The 17,209-nt window shown below is 47.3% G+C and overlaps 1 protein-coding gene across 1 annotated transcript in view; it reads right to left on the bottom strand.

Annotated features, from left to right (window-relative positions):
- Positions 1 to 17,209, bottom strand: part of DNAAF8 (dynein axonemal assembly factor 8) — an 89,093-nt gene that overhangs the window by 42,191 nt on the left and 29,693 nt on the right. The window contains exons 12-15 of the mRNA XM_042037608.1: positions 16,200 to 16,355; positions 11,671 to 11,865; positions 2,936 to 3,052; positions 497 to 641 (exon numbers count right to left, since the gene is read on the bottom strand). Coding sequence (XP_041893542.1) covers positions 497 to 641; positions 2,936 to 3,052; positions 11,671 to 11,865; positions 16,200 to 16,355 — 613 coding nt within the window. The remainder of the gene's footprint in view (positions 1 to 496; positions 642 to 2,935; positions 3,053 to 11,670; positions 11,866 to 16,199; positions 16,356 to 17,209) is intronic.

Genomic DNA, 17,209 nt, shown 5'->3' with positions numbered 1-17,209 from the left:
CCACCTCAGACAGGATTCTATTAAATAATGTGACATTTTGGTGATGGTTTATCAGCCAGAGCAATTACAGGACAGATAAATCAGTACTCCTGAAGTCCCACAGGCAATGAGACAGGGGAATTGCGGAAAAGGGAGGCTGGATTTTCTGCAGCTAAAACTTTCAGGAGTATCAGTGGGGAACTAAATTATTATGTTCAACTCAAATGAGTCTGTCCCTGGAGCTCAGGGTGCTGAAATGTGGGAAAGTTCACTGCAAAGGAACAACAACTAAAATCTGAGACCTGAAAACTTATCAAGAGTTAAAAATTCAGCTCATGAATATTCAACACTGGGAACAGAAAGAAAGAAACAGTCAAAGCTATTCTATAACTTCTTTTGGGGAAGATACAGGAAGTGATAAAGCAACCCTCCTGCAAATCTGACACTCATCACCCTTCACCTCAGTGCTTTGCCTTCCTCAGCACCATGGAAGCTCTGGAGGAGAAGCAGAGCTCACCTGAACTCGAGAGCAGCAGGTCCTGCCCGGGGTAGAGCAGGCGGAGGCCACAGACATCCAGCCCAGAGCCCAGCAGCAGCTGCAGCATGTGATGGGTCTCCAGGGGACTTCGGAAGAGAGCCTCAAACAGCAACACCATGGCAACCTGGACAGCCAGAGAAAAACAGGGGAAAATGAGGGAAATGCTTCCAAGTCCTCCACAACCTCAGAGCTGCAGCCTTGCTGCTCACCTGGAGTTCCTAGGATGGATCTGCACTGGCACAGCTACAGAGAGGCTTGGGTTTGGTTTCTGTTTATGTGCAGTTCACACAGGAGGCTCTTGGCTTTGGACTAAATCACAGCTATCAATGATAATTATAATTTAATCTATTTCTGCTGATATAACTGTGCCTTTTGTCACATAAACCTACTAGAAAAGAACTGCAAGGCCACTGGGGCAGAGACCACAGTGCCTCCCTTCTGCTGGTAACTTTGTGCAGTACCATCTGCCCATCTTTCTGGATGATTAAATAATAATAGACCAACTGGTTGTGTCTCTGTACTTTTAACAGCACCAAAATCAATGTTAAAAAAATATCAAAAGGCAAACACATCACTGGTACTGTCCCAAATTTACATTTCAGAGCCTTCTTTATCAGCCTAATCCAATTCAGCCTATCCTGGCATGTAGGAAGACACACACCAACATGTTCTGAATGTTTATACCCAAAAGGGAAGCAAATCATTATTATTTTCCCCATCAGAGAAACAAATTGCTTTTAAAAGCAAGCACTTTACGACAGGGAGTTGTGTGGTGCTGTGGATAATAAACTGTCTAGCTGGGGATCAGACAAGCTGATTTTCTGGCCTCAAATTTAGGCATGGTTCTCCTTATTGTTGAGCAGCTCAAGGATTTCCCCAGCTCAAGGTTTATGGCTGCAGCAAACGCCAAATGAATCCATCACTACTGGACACTTGAAATGAAATGCTACTGCCCCATAAAGACATTATGAGGCTTTACCACCATGATAAATGAAGATATAAATTTACTGAAATCATATAAAAGTGGTTTAATTAGGAATAAAAGCTCCATTTCTTTATGTTTGTCTAGCTCAAGCTCTCCTGCTATTAACTCAGTACTCACAGCAGGCAGTAAGGAAGAATTTTCCTGTAGCTGCTCTGAGGCATGGGGCCAGCTGTGAAAATGCAGCCATCCAGCACTGGGAAACCTCAGGAAGTGCCAGTCCCCCCTTTCCTCAGCAGCCTGCCACTTGGCTTTGCTCTTTGTTGAGTTGTGCCTGGCCTGGTGTCAGACATCAGCAATTCTGGCCACTGTCCGAACCCTGGACTCTGCCTTGGCACTGGGGACTCCCACCTGCAGTGCTGTGCCCACCAACACAAGAAGGATGTTGGCCTGTGGGAACAAGTCCAGAGGAGCCCATAGAGATGTCCCAAGGGCTGGAGCCCCTCTGCTCTGGAGCCAGGCTGGGAGAGCTGGGGGTGCTCACCTGGACAAGGGAAGGCTCCAGGGACACCTCAGAGCTCCTTGCAGTGCCTAAAGAGGCTCCAGGAGAGCTGGAGAGGGACTGGGGACAAGGCATGGAGGGACAGGCCACAGGGAATGGCTTCCCAGTGCCAGAGGGCAGGGCTGGATGGGATATTTGGAAGGAATTGTTCCCTGGGAGGGTGAGCAGGCCCTGGCACAGGGTGCCCAGAGCAGCTGTGGCTGCCCCTGGATCCCTGGCAGTGTCCAAGGCCAGGTTGGACGGGGCTTGGAGCAGCCTGGGACAGTGGGAGGTGTCCCTGCCCATGGCAGGGGATGGAACTGGATGGGCTTTGAGGTCCCTCCCCACCCAAACCAGTCTGTGGCTCTGTGACTCTCAGCTGACCCCAGTTACTGCTGCTGGCCCTGCCCTGTCCTTCTCAATAACAACTCATCTCACAGGAGTGACGTCGTGTACATTTTGTGCTGCACTCCTAACCAAGAGCTAAATGAAATCACTTTAACCTTCTCTTCTCCTGCAGTAGAATCAGTAGAATTACTCCCTACTTGTTCATACAACACACACAGTTACTGAAGGTCAGGCAGTACCAGAACCTTCAGAAATTTCTTAGAACGTTTCTGAGCCCAAGTTTAATCAAAGTTGTGCTGTTTACTGGCTTACAGTCAAGTGGTTTCAGGTTATCAAAATTTTGTCTACTGTTACAGATTTGCACCTGGTTGGTAGCAATTTCTCCAACCCACACATTTCAAAGTTTAATCTTCTGTGGCTCAGAGCAATCAGCACATCAATACCGATGACATAAAATACTCAGCTGATATATTTAGGGCTGAGTGCAAAATACTTCAAGATCAGTAACAAACCTCTAGATTGAAATATTCCAGGGCACTTAATTATCTCCCAGTGTCCCCCCTCAGCCCCCAAGTGAGGAAGGAGGGGGCTGTTTGTTGTTCTTTACCTCAGTGTCTGTGTCTCTGCAAGCCTCCATGGCACTGCTGTCAGGGAAGTGTTTGTCATCACTCTCAACTGTCTGCCAGTAAAATCCCTTTGGCGCTGCAAACACCTTCTCCACTGCCTGAAATGCACAAAGGACAGCTCTCACTTTCATGTTATCTTGGTCCCTTAAAATAAAGCAGGAAAAATAGGATCTGGATTAAACTCAGGCCAGTGTTGTTAATTTATATAATTTGCTTTCTTGTAACTATTCCAGTTGCTCCAGTTAAGTGATATTCCAAGAACATGAATCTGCAACTGCTTCCCAAGAGCCTGAGCATTCCCAGGGTCCACCCCAGTGACTCCCCAACACACAGAGCACCCACGGACATCACCAGGAGCTGCATCCATCAGCTGAGACCTCAATTCTGCACGACTGTGCTGAGCACTCAGCAGAAAAGGGCTTTGTGAAAGCAATGCTCTAATTAACTAATCAAATGGAAGGGTAGGGAAGGGATTGCATGAACCTCTACATGCCTGTAGCCAAAATAACACATTTCTCCTGTGTTCATGTCACTACAAGTGACACATATCTGTAAGTCTCATCGTGCCACATCCTCATGGATAGGCAAAAAACTGGCATTTAGGTCACAGCTCAACACAAGCACAGCATTTCCCAGGCTCAGCACCTTATTTTGTTTCTCATCCATTTTCTGGGCAGCCAAGCAAGCAACTTGTACAAGTGCAAGTGTAAGGATGTGTCGCTCAGGAGAATGTGCTGTGACTGCATGCTCTGTGAGGCCACAGTCCAGGGACAAAGGCAACTCCTGAAAGTCATGTTTGTCAGCTCCTGGTCTGAGCATTCCAGAAACACAGATGCATTTAGGAAGAGTTCACAGTGGGTAGCAATCATTCCAGGGATGAAGGAAACAAAATTAGTCACTTTTAAAACTCAGGCGTAGCTCAAAGAGGCTTCACTACTTTTTAAGGCTCTACTTTCTTTTACAGCAGGTGTTAATTTGTCCTCAGCTCGTGTGGACTGACCTTTTCAAAAACAGAAAAAGAAATTAATTTTCAACATGGTCTCATCAGGACTTTTATGATGGAGAGAAAAGGGGCTAACCCTGCAAGGAGAAGCATCTGCTCTGCATCATGAGCTCCATCTAATGCTGTTTAATTGTGTAATCACCTGAGAGATTTCAGGTGTGCTGCTTGGCACTTCAGAGCATTCCACAAATGTTTCAAGGTAACAACCAGAAAATGAAATTCATTTGAATATTAAAACCCCTCTGACAACTGCCTTCTCACTTCAGTAACCTTTTGTGTTGTCTCCTTCCTCTACCTGGTGTGCTTCATGAGATATTTGCCTGAAAGCAGAACTGGGGATTTCACTTTTCAGCCTGTTTCAGTCAAATCAACTGCACCAAACCAAGAGCTTTGGCATCTCCCAGTGGATCTGTCCACTCTGTCCTGCAATCCATCATTCCCCAGCCTCCACTGCTGATATTACACTTGGTTGCTGTGGAAAATATCATCAGAGGAAAAGTGGATTTAAGGAAACAGATCTTCCCCATTTCCAGTGCACAATGCCAGCTCCTGTCTGCAACAGCACAATGAGCCCAGACCAGCCCTACAAAGTGGGAATGCAGCAAAATCCCAGTTTCCTATTTCTTCAAGCTGTTCCTTGAACAAACCTCATGTCTGTGAATGTTCAAGAAGGAAAAGAAGGGACAAATATGGTCAAACCAACACCAGCCTCTATTTCTATAAAAGCCTGCAGGATGATCATCCAGCTCCAGGACACAGGGCAGAAAATCCAAGGGGAGCACCCTGGTGTAAGCTGTGGATCCATGGTGATCCCAGGATGCTGCTCCACGGCCACAGAAGGGATGTGGCCATACCTGGGAAGCAAGGCCTGTGGGAATTGTTCCTGTCATCTGTCACAGTTTATTTTCCAGCAGCCAACCTGAATGGGAGTTCACAAACCAACAGAAAATGGAGCTTGAAAAGTCTTATTTCTCCCAGAAAATCCTTCTCCTTGTGAATTAGAAAACAGACAGATGGCTGCAGGATGAGAGCCCTGCTTTGTCCAGCCTGACTAAAACATCCCAGTGGAGAGCTCCTGACACAGCCTTCCTATGCCATGAGCAGGAAAACCAGGGACAAAGTCACTTTCTCTGTGATGTAGGAGAGAATTGCATGGAGCCAGTCATTCCAAAACTGAGCTGAGCCCTTTTGGACACAGAACAGAGAGGGACCCTCTGCAGGCAGCTGCAGGAGCCTTCTCCTACTGAAATAACTTGGACACTATTTCTGTTTACGATACTTCAGTGCTGCTTTTAATGTTCCACAGGAGGGGAGGCCTGAGAATTGTATTGGTTTCACCTCAGAGCTGGTTCCTTTCACTCCTCCAACATCACAGCAGCTATAAATCCTTTCCCAATCCTGTGGATGCATCAGCTCTGAGTGCTGACCTGTCTCCTGCTGGGAGGAGAGGAGACTCCCCAAACCCTGTAGAATGGTGAAGAGGCAGCCCAGCCTTTGATCCCTACCTGAAAACACCTCTCCAGTGAGGCTCTGAGCTCTGTATCAGCCTCCCATCTCTTGGGAAAAGCCTCATCCCAGGGAGGAAGGTTCCCTGCACTCAGCCAACAGCAGCTGCACAGCCCCAGGGATACTCTGACTTACGCTGTGACAGGTTGCAAACCCAGACTCACGGAACCATAACCATCCCCATGTGTGTCTGCAGGGCTTCTTACAGCACTCACATCCTCTCCATGCACACTGCCATGATCAGGATGAGCAGGGAGGGAGGGCACATCCACAACCTCCTGGTTTTAGTTACTCCTTTTTGCCAATTTATCCTTATTCCGTTTGGGTGACAAATTCCAATTTCTGCCACCTTAAGGCACGGGAAAAGACCACTCTGTGCCACAGCTGGGATTGAACACACACCAGTTTTTTCAAAGGCATTTAAAAGAAACCCCGAGCCCCTGATTTGTTTCAGACAATATTACCCAAAAGAAGTCAGACGGTTCTGGGAAGGAAACTCACAGCAGAACAAAAACATGCTGTAAAATCCTCAGCAGAAACAAGAATAAGCACATTTCAGAGGAGACTGGAGCTGCAGCAAAGCCATGAATATTTAACTGTCACACAGAAATATGACCGAGCCCGTGATCTCCTCTTGGTGCTTACAGTGTTTTCTGTTTCCAGCTCTGACAACAAAGGAAGAGCTTTTGCTGCCAGATGATCTGAGAGAGTCTTTTAAGTTGCAAGGAGTCTTCCAGGTTGTTCACAGCCCCAGCAGGAAAACAGAAACTGCAGGAAGAATCCCCATGTACGCCACAATCTCATCTCCTCGCACACAAAGTACTTTCCAAGGCAAAGATCTGCTCAGCCATTATCTCTGTGAGACAACACCAAACCCCTTGGAGAAAGATACTGCACTTCCAGTACCTCCAGAGCCAGATGGGAGCTCTGAACTGAGGTAACCTCTCCCTGCCGGCCCTGCTGAGCACATCAGGGGCAGCAGAGGAAGCACTTCTCTCTCTCTCTCTCAGCAAGACTAATGTCTGATGTGGTTCACCAAATCCTGCCCCTGAATTAGGCAGCATCACTCTCAAACTCTCTCCTCTCCCGGCTCTGTGTGCAGCAGCAGAGCTTTCCTTGTGGGAATCCACATTAACACAATGTTGAGTGTGTTCCCTGCACATCTTCCCTCCCCACTGTGCATGTTCTCTTCAGATGGCTACAGAATTCTCTACAGGAAAGTGGAGGAACCACAGGAAGAGCCCAGGCAGCAGAAAGTCTGGGATAGAGAGGGCTCATCAAGGAAGACGTGCAGTTCTGGTGACTGTATTTCAGGCAGTTTGAAATGGATCTCACTTCCCCTTGTTCCCCTTCTGGATAGGGAAGGGGATATCTTAAACCACAGAAGCCAGAATGAGACAGTGGCTCCCAGCCTTTGTGCCCATCAGCACTAATCAGCAGAGTAGCTCGAGAGTTCTTTAAAGCTGCTCTTTTCAGGAATAATGAGTGATGGACACAATCTAAATGTGAGCTGTCAAATTTAGGAAGAATGAAAACTTGTAATGTTTTATTCCTCTCCAAGCTATGGCTTCATCCTTGTGCCAACTCTAGTAGACATCAGTGTAGTCTTTCCTCCTTCTAAAGGTTAGGGGCTTTTACTTACAAATGCCAATGGCTGCCTGAACTCCTGGATCCATGAAAATCAATGCCAGACTCCAGCAGGACTCAGCCAGGGCCAGAATGCCACCTTCTGCCTCCTGAAGAGACAGCCATCAGCCATTCTAGGCTGCAGCTATGGATTATTTTCTCTAAATGTAAATAGATGAAGTCCCAGGACAAACATTTCTCCCCCAGACAAGCCATATCCATGTGGGATCCCCAGCCAGATGTGCTCTCACCCAAGCTGTTGGGACAACTTGATCCAGGCTGCACAGCAGACTCTGGGTGCCAGCCAGGCAAGCCCTGACCCTTTTCACCAACTCAGATAAAGACAAGGCACAGGCAAGGTTTGAAAGCAAAGGGTAGGATGAACCTGGCCTTTTGAACCTCCTGCTTTACAACTTCAGCCTGGATGCCCCAGAGCTGAGTGCTGGACTCCAATGCTGCAGGACTCATCCTGCCAGGTCTGCTTTGGGGAAGCCCACATAGAGGAGCTGTCCTGGGTGTTTTATCCCTCCCTAATGCCCAGTTCAGCTGCATAACAATCAAATCTTTCAAGCTTTGGAGGAGGAAAGCACAGCCCCAGGCCATGAACTAAATCTGGGAGCTCACAGCAATGTGGGGATCAGGTCTGGGAGCTGAGCAAATTGTGCTGCTCTCCAGGGAGCTCAGGCAGCATCTCGACCCCAAAATATGGCCCAGCTTAGGTGCTGCTCACGCTGCATGACATGAGAAAGAACACATGGGGCAATAACCCCAAATCAAACCAGAATTGCCACCAGCACAGCCACTGACCCACAGCAAATCCCAGTTCCTGCAGTTTGGGATGTGTGACAGGCAATGCCCACACAGCCACGGGCCTGAAGAGCTGAGTGAAAAGCTGATGTGGAAATGAGGAGCAGTTCCCTGAGCACACCTCCCTCAGCACTGAAGTTAAAAGAAGTGGAAGATGCTGAAGGCAACTCAGCAGGGCCGAGGCCACGGTGCTTGTCAATGAAATAATGTCACAGCACTCAGAGTCTAAACTCAGAGAGCTCAGAGCACTCTCACTGAGCCTCACAGACCTGAAAGATCCTCTGGAAGTGCCTCCCACTCCCTCTTCAGAGGCTGCACACAGAGCTTGGGAATCTGAGCTCTAAATCTGTGCCTCAAGTGCACAGAGCAACAAGTGCTGCACCCGGGGCTGCTTTTCCACAGGGATTTCGAATTTCAGCAGCAACGTCCAGCTCCTCATGTATCCTACATGGTTATTTCAGAATTTGAAATAAAATATGCAACTTTCAAAGCTTGTGTGTCTGAGAGCTCCTATGGCAACACAGTTATTATCAATTCCAGCAGGGAAATCCTAAAAGTCTGAAATTCCACATGGAAGAACTGCTCTACTTTCTGCCAGCCCCCTGCCACACATAAACCTTCCTGTTAGGTCAGTCTGTGCTGCTGGACATTTTCAGCAGGCCTGGGTTACAGTACTGGGGCAAATTCAGCTCCCTGAACCCAGCTGTGGGATTCTTATCTATGATTAGCCAGGAAAAAAAAAAAAAAAAAAGGAGCTTTGCTTAAGCAAGAAAGGAGGAAACTTTGTGTAGACCTGCCCTTAATCACTACTATTTAAAAAACCCACACAAACTTTGTGTCAGAGCAGGGAAGCTACTAAAGGAGCAGCACGAGGGGAACTGATCACCAGGAGGTGCAACAAAATCAATTTTCTGGAACTTAAAGTAAAGAATCTCATTCACCTTGACTTAGAGATGTCTGTGGACAGAGGAGGAGGGATGGAGGTTCCCCTTCTTCCTTCAAACCTCCCTGAAAACGCTGCTATGCCCTGACTCCTCTGTCCTGGCAGGCACCTGCACAGGCTGGGAGCTCAAGGAGATGCTCTGGAAGATGACCATCAAGGGCTGCAGCCTTTGAGCAAATGTCCCAGCATCCAGAAAAACTGAGGGACAGGAAAAGAATTCCAGCATGGACCAAACAGGAGAAAAAGCAGCATCAACATTGGCTCCGTGTGTTGTCTGTATCCCTAAGGCGAACACTTGCATCCTGAGGCTCAGCAGCAGAAAGTACTTTTATTTTATGCTAAAATGAAGAAATCCTCTATCTGCTGACAGGGGACCTTGCAGTTAATAGCTTCCACAGGGATGTTGTCACTCCCAACCCAAGCTGGGCTTTAATGACTGCATTGTGAGCTGCTGCTCCTGTCAGGAGTGAATTGCTGCAGGTTAATAGGCTCTATGCACAGCACTCACAAAAATGCCTCCAAAAACCAGCACAGGCAAAGCAATCTGTTTGGGGTCCAGAGCAGGCAGAAAATCCAGCAGACAAATTGACTGAAAACAAGACATTGGCTCATGCACTAACAAACAAAAAGCATAAAGGTTATTACAATTACTGCTGGCAATTGCTCCCCTGATCACACACAGAGCTGCTCAGTACACAACAGCTTCCCTCTGCCTCCATTTCCACCCATTCCTTCCACCATCCTGCCAGGATTTCTCTCTCAGACTGATCTACCTGGAGCAAAAGCAGGGATTCACTGCATGCTCCTCCAACACGTCGGAGCAGGTTCTTTGGGCTGCTTAGTTTTGTACACGCTGCCTCAAAACAAATATAAACATACAGAAAGCAAAGCATGGATCACTGGCCTTGTACCAAACCTTCAGACCAAAGAAGTTAAAAGAATATGATCCTGAGTTTTCCATGCAGCACTTTTTGGTTGTATTTTAATGACACTTGGGAACATTCTCAGTTGGTAGCACTTTGCAAAGCTCCAGGGCAGACATCAGGGTGAGCTGCTGCCTGCTGAGAGCATGGCTCACTGAGCTCTGCTTTGGAAATCAGCCTTTCTGCCTAACCAGCTATAAAAATGTGGCTGTGCCATCCCTGGCAGTGTCCAAGGCCAGGTTGGACGGGGCTTGGAGCAACCTGGGATAGTGGAAGGTGTCCCTGCCATGGCAGGGGATGGAACTGGATGGGCTTTAAGGCCCCTCCCTATTACTGCAGGCCTTTGCCCCAGGGTATATCACCGTGTCCTGCAGCCATAGGGAGGAGGAGGAGAGATGATCCAGCAGGCAGGAATTGTGCAGCAAGATTGATTTATTTAATTATTTTACAAACTCTTTTATAGACTTTTTTCTTCATAGTCTAATTGGACAAAGGACCAGCCACCCCTTGGGGGTGATTGGCTAAAATCCTAAAACATCCATTGTCAAAATATTTTTCTACCATACCATAAACAAGACTTTTCAAGGCTGAAGGTGTTTGGTTGTTTACATTCCCTGCTACCTCTTCTGTGAAAGAGAAAAGTCTCTCACAGACTTAGAAGCTAGCAAGAAAATCCTTGCTAGCAGCATTTTTGTATCTACACTTCCCAACCCAAACCATGCTGTGATTCCATACCTCTGTAAAAAAGCAACAACACACAGTGGTCTCAGCCTCGCTCAGGCCTGGGAGGCACAGAGCACTTGAACTTGGGAAGAGAATGTAGTTTTTAAATTGACATCATGTTTTCCACGGCATCAAGTCAAAGATCCACCCCCAGAAAGTGCCTGCTATCTTGCTGTTCAATTCCTAATGATTTATAATTCCCCTAATAAGGGATTTGCATAAAAGCCCTGGCTGTTTTAAATGATGCCTTATTTTATGCCTTAAAAGCATAGAGCAGATTTATCTTTTACGAGTACGTCAGACTCTTTATGGCTCTTGCTTCTGCTTGAAAGCCACAGTGACTGCAAATCAACAACACTAAGCCTCCTTTTCCTGCACACAAGTGGGATAAACCTTTAGGCAAATTGCTAAGTGCACTGCTAAACCCCTAAGCTTTCATGGCATTGATTCTCACAGAGTCATGGTAATCCCCAAATCTGGTTGAAATGGCAGAAAAGTTTTCATGCTTCATTATTTTCAAAATTAAAACTTCATTGTGAACAGGAATTGCCCTTCCGTGGAATTGTGTCTCAAGGGTTTTGTTCATCTAAAAATGTTGGGAAACGACCACAATTGTCCAAAGGCTGGTGATGTTGTGGGAAAGAAATAAACAGAACATTCCCTCAAAAGGTATAGAAATCAAGTCAGATTAAAAGCTGCTTTGAAAAGCCACTCTAAATATTTACACCAAGGTAGGAAAGGCTGGTAAAGGCCTGAAAGCAACATTGGATGCCCTCAAGGAATAAATTCCCCCAATAAGTATAAGGAATTCTTGTAACATTTCATTCAGTGTAATATTTGTTACGGAGCGCTTGCTAATCTGACAGAAGTGAAAGGTTTATTATTATTCTCCTTATAGACAGCAGTGAGTGCTCCTGCAGATGTGTCCAGGCAGGCAGGAGATTGGAAGCACTCAATTTGGAGAGGTGCTGTGTCCTTGTAAGTCACACACTGCCCTGGAAATCCACAGATATTAAAATCACAGAACTGAATCATGGACTATTCCAATATTAGAAGCATTTGTTTTCCAACTCTGTTTAAATCCTTTGCTAAAGCAAATAAGAATACCTGTTAACACTGAAAAAACAACTTTTACTGAACCTGATCCAAAAAATTACCAGAAGTCCAAGCATTTCTGTACAGTACCTGTGGGTCAGGATTAACAGCAGTGATGTTACTGAGCAGGACAGAGGGAATTTCAGGAAGAAGTGGGCACAGCTGGTCTTGGAAGTGACTGGCCAGTTCATCTCTCCACCAAATGAGATCTGGAAGCCACGTAGAGGTCAGAAATGCAGAAATCTTCTGGTAAAACCTGGATGTTCCTTGGAGATGTTCTGCAGTCTGCAAAAAGCCAGTGGTTAAGAAGCATTGGTGATGGTTTCAGAAACTCTCTGTCTGTACCTTGCACCTGCAGCAGCTCCTCCTCTGTTCACAGCCATCTCAGACTCCAGTTCCACACAGCTGCCCTCAGATTCTCCAAACCAACCCCTGGTGTGACACCCTGCACCCCCCAAACCACCACACCCTTCATCCCGTGCTCATGCCATCTATCAGCTCACAAATCCTGCTCCAAAGCAGATCACACCACACTCAGAGGGGAAGAAAAGCCCATAAAAAGGACCATAAACCAGCCCAATACAATGAAACATTAACTTGCAAAGGGTTTCTTAGGGATACCAATGAAAGCAGTTGTTAATACCCCATCCCTGCAAGTGTTCAATGCCAAGGTGCATAGAGCACTAATCTGGTCCAGTGGAAGTTGTCCCTGCCCACAGCCGAGGGTTGAAATTAGATGACATTTAAGATCCCTTCCAACCCAAACCATTCTGTGATGTTTTTTAAGATTGAGGCTAACGTTAATACTGATACATTAATATTGAATACTGCACTGCTACACTACAGTTTTCCATCATTTAACCTCCCCTCTAAGCCTCATTGCTCTTCAGGCTGATTCTTAATTAGCAGAACTTTCAAAGAACAAAACCAGTGACCTCAAGGAGACCTAATTAGAAATTAACAGACTCAACAATTGCACAGAGCATCTTCTCTCCAACAGTTACTCGAGGGAAGTGATGGTCCTGCTCTGCTTTGGTGTGGCCTCACCTCAGCTCTGGGGCAGTTGTGGGTGCCACAATATCAGAAGGATCTGAAGCTGTTGGAGAGTGTCCAAAGGAGGGGCATGGGCATGGGGAAGGGTCTGAGGAGCAGCTGAGGGCGCTTGGATTGTTCAGCTGGAGAAGGAGACTGAGGGCAGAGCTCAGCGGGGGCTGCAGCTCCTCCCAAGGGGCAGCTCTGATCTCTGCTCCCTGTGCCAGGGACAGGACCCAGGGAACGGCTGGAGCTGGGCCAGGGCAGGGTCAGGCTGGAGATCAGGGAAAGGTTCTTCCCCAGAGGGTGCTGGGCACTGCCCAGGCTCCCCAGGGAATGGGCACGGCCCCGAGGCTGCCAGAGCTCCAGGAGCGTTTGGACAGCGCTGCCAGGGATGCCCAGGGTGGGGTTGTTGGGGGGTCTGTGCAGGGCTGGGAGCTGGATTGATGATCCCTGTGGGACCCTTCCCACTCAGGAAATTCTGTCATTCTGTGATTATTGCACCTAAAAAGTAAAGCTCAAGGAGGAAAACCCCAAATCAAATGACAGAGGTTGGGAGCTCTCAGAGCCACCAGAGAATGAAGTGATGGAAGTGCACACAGAGGAGCCCCAGAGCTCCACACAGCACCAGTGTGATAACTGGGAATGCCTGGAAGATTCTTAGGAAGCAGAGGCTGTACAAATCTAATTCCCATCAGACATGCCTGGAACTGCAGCCTGTCTATCACACACAAGGATTACAGGAGATGTTTCAGCATTTGTTTGACAACAAGGAAGCAAAACCAGGCAGGGATGTTGAAATCTGCCTCACTTCTAGCAGCTGTTTGGAGGAGGACAGAAATAAAAACACCCCAAACTACCCCCCAAAAAACTGATAAGAAGGAGAGGAAACATAGCAGAACCACTGGATATAGGAGTAGATGCCATCCTAGTTGAATAAGCCACAAGACTTCTTGATGTGCTAAGAACAGGAGCTTTTGCCTGGAGGAGCCATTATTATTATGCTATTTATAACTATTAGACCTTGGGACAGAGAACTAGAATGTGATAAATAAAAAAAAAAATACACAGATGACAGTGAAGTGGCCAATAAATAAGAAATTGATGGCTCAGAGCCCCCTTTTGGGGCTGAAAATGGACTCTGGGCTCTACACATTAATATTAAAAGAGTATTTGTCATAATGCTTAACATTTACACATACTTGGTCTTTTTTGCATAATCCAAAAAAAGTGACCGAGTTTCCCTACATTCTCATAGCAAACACATGCAACAAAAGCACCTGGAAACCCAGTCATATTTTTAGGGTAAGCCCTGAAAAGTGTCTCTTCATGCCCACAGGAGACAACTGGAACAAGAACAGGAAGTGTCCCAACAGGATTTCATTATTCAATTCAACCACTGAAAACTTGCACATTGACAGGACAGCAAGAGACTGAGGGCTTCAGTGTGAGCAATAAAGTCCACATTTCTCTGCACAGGAGCTTAAGCTGCCCAAGGGCAGGAACAGGGAGAGACTTGCTGTCATTTTCCTTGTCTCTGCTGGGGCTGCCATCCCAACTTTTGTGGCTCCTCCCAGCTCTGATCTCTGCTGGGGAAAGCAGCAGTTCTACAAGTGCCTCAGGAAAGAGAGACTGACACAAGACAGTGCTACCACAGAGCCTCTAATGAGGGAGAGGAAACCGAAGTCCTGCTTGGAAGAACTGCCCCGACCCCTGAAATGTCACTGCTGCACAACAGAGCTGGGCTCCGAAGTTTTTCACGATGAAGGTGGGCAGGCCCTGGCACAGGGTGCCCAGAGCAGCTCTGGCTGCCCCTGGATCCCTGGAAGTGCCCGAGGCCAGGTTAGACAGGGCTTGGAGCAACCTGGGCTAGTGGAAGGTGTCCCTGCTTCTTGCAGGGATTTGGACTCAATGGCCTTGAATGGTCCCTTCCAATCCAATCCAAACCATGCCATAATCCCATGACAAAAACTGTCCAGTTTGTTCCACCAGGTTGTGATTTAACCTTTCCCAGCTCCAACCCAACATCCAGGGCAGCCTGAGCCTACAGCTCCAGAAGTTCATTCAATTCTGCAACACTGAGAACATATTTTGAGCATAATCAGTGCTCCAGAATTTTGGTGCTTTGGCCAACCCCTCAGCTGGAATCAGCAGAGAGCAAGTCAGGCTCTGTCCCTCCATTTGCTTTGCTCCAGAGAGGAAACACCCTGAATTCAGTTGCCTTGGGCAGAAACCAACACTAAGTCCTTGTCCAGTCCAGCAGAGCGTGATCTCACCAGCCTCTGCCCAGGGCTGCTCAATCACTAATGGAAAAGCTGCTCATTGTTTTAGGCTGGGTTTTTTTGGTAGTGTTTTAATCATGACATTTGGTGCCAGCATCAATCATTGATTTTCAGGAGCACTGGAGCCACAGCTGTCAAACCCCAAGTTTTGTGATACATCATGGGAAATTCAATCTTTGCTGCTCCCAGGCAGCAGCTGCAAGTGAAGAACACTGGCTGCATCTGAGGAGGGGATGCTGAAATGTGTTTTAAAAACGTGTTTACACATCCTATTCCATTTAGGTTCCCCATGGTGTGTCCAGCAGGTATAATACAGACACCTGGGGGTGAAGCAGCCAAAAATAGAGTAGAAAATCCACTACCAGCTCACTGAAGCCCCAAAAGTTGCTGAGAGGAACTCAGCAGCCTCAGCAGAGCACAGGGCAGCACCTCCAAAGTTCCTCAGCCACAGGACAGGTTATTCAAGCAAGTGGCTCTCAGGAGATCTGGGGGACACAGGGATTGCTGCTCCCCACATCACCTGCCTACACTTCCCAGCAAGAGTCACCCACACTGCTTAGGTAAAATAAGTATTTATGCCAGGCAAGAGTGGCAATAATACCTAAAAAGCTGTGTCCAAAAAAGAAACAGGAACAAGATGCTCCAACCTGTATCAAATCAGCTCTGTGAAAGGCAGAACCAACAGAGCAGAGCCCAGAGCTGCAATTTCACAGCTCTGCTGTGTTGAGGATGTGTGTCCATATCATGTCCTACCTCACACGTGCCACCTGCATGTGCTCAATTTGCAGCCTGCATGCAAGATCTTCCAGTTTTATTGCACAACTCAGGCTCTGGGGCCCCCCAAAACTGAGGGAACAGGCTCAGGTCCTGCTTCCAGACCTCAGCTCCTGGGAGTCAACAATACAAACACTCCTCCTCCCAGGCCACACTCTTCACACGGTTCAAATAAAGGAGGAAAAACTGTAATAGGTGCCAAAAATGCGTCTCCTCCAAGTCCAGCTAAATTTCTGCACTGTGAGGCTACAGCTAATGAGCAATTGAGAAAAAATGATGCCCCAGAGAGCTGGTTTCTTGTCTGCACATAATCTAAATGCAGCAGAACTGAGGGCAGCTTGGGTTGGCAATCCTTCAGCTCCCACAGTACTGGGCTGTTCCCCCAATCCCAGTTTAGGCTGCTCTGATGCTGCTCTATCCTGCCTTGCTGAAATTTGAGCTTGAATTGGCACATCCAGGCCTGGTGCTCAGTGCAGACCAGTGGTGCCAGCCCTGTTTGCACAACTACCAGGTGTAAATGCTGCTACTCACTCCTGACTCGTGGGTCTCAGGGCAGCTCTGGGCTGAAGGTTCCTCTGGTGCCACCAGGCAGGTGTAGAGGGCCAAGCGTTCCTCTCTCCAGGCCTGCTGCAGCCCCACCACCTCAAATGGAGCTTTGGGGCCATCCTTCCTCTTCACAGGAGGCACCTGGAAATCCATTGGAAAACAATTCCATTTTGAGATGGACTGAAAAAAACCCTTTACCTTGCTCTGTTGCTTTTGAGTAGAGCCCCACAGCAATCCAGGGAGCTTTGATTAGTAGATTAGCTGTGGTTTAGCCAGTAGAAAAATCAATAAAGACCAAATTAAATAGGAATAACACTTTGCTTTTGATACGTCATAGGATTCATTTTCTCAACGAGGACTTGCAAGCTCCGTCTTCCATCAGTTTCACTATGTGGAAGCAGGAATTCACATTATTTCCCTGGTCCAGCAAGGGGGAAGCACAGAGCCCCTGTCAAGGCTGCCTGGAATGTTCCTGTCACAGCAGCATCCTGTGTGCCTTCATCAGTGACAACGAGATCAATCCAATCTCAGCTCACCAATCCATGCAAAGGGATGATGCCATTCCAAGGGGCTGGTGCAGGCTTCCCTAAGAAGCCCTTCACTAATAGCCCAACTCCATCAACCCCCATCCTGTGAATCCCCTTTTAGTTGGGCTGAGGTGATTTCTTTTTGATGGATTTTTTTGTGCACACATGTGTGGGAGGCAAACATTCTATTCTGCAGTATATAGATCTGATTTAAACCAAAAAGGGTAAAAAGGCACTTCTGCCAACCCCAAGATATGAATTATTATTGTGAATATCAGTTTAGATCCAGGGAGAAGGTTCCAGGAGGACAGACCATGCCTTGGCTCTTTAGGTTGCTCAAAGTCAGATGAAACATAACGCACTTTAACATGCAGAATACATGAAAATCTTGATTATAAGTTAGAAAAGAGAGAAGAGAGACACTCAAAACAGCCTGGGAAGGCACTGGGGTGCTGCAAAATGTCCAGG

The sequence above is a fragment of the Corvus kubaryi genome, unplaced genomic scaffold (assembly GCF_017639235.1).
Source record: "Corvus kubaryi isolate FWS band 111438036 unplaced genomic scaffold, C.kubaryi_AGA036_p1.0 37387, whole genome shotgun sequence".
NCBI classification, from domain to species: domain Eukaryota; kingdom Metazoa; phylum Chordata; class Aves; order Passeriformes; family Corvidae; genus Corvus; species Corvus kubaryi.
This window is presented reverse-complemented; position numbering and strand designations above follow the sequence as displayed.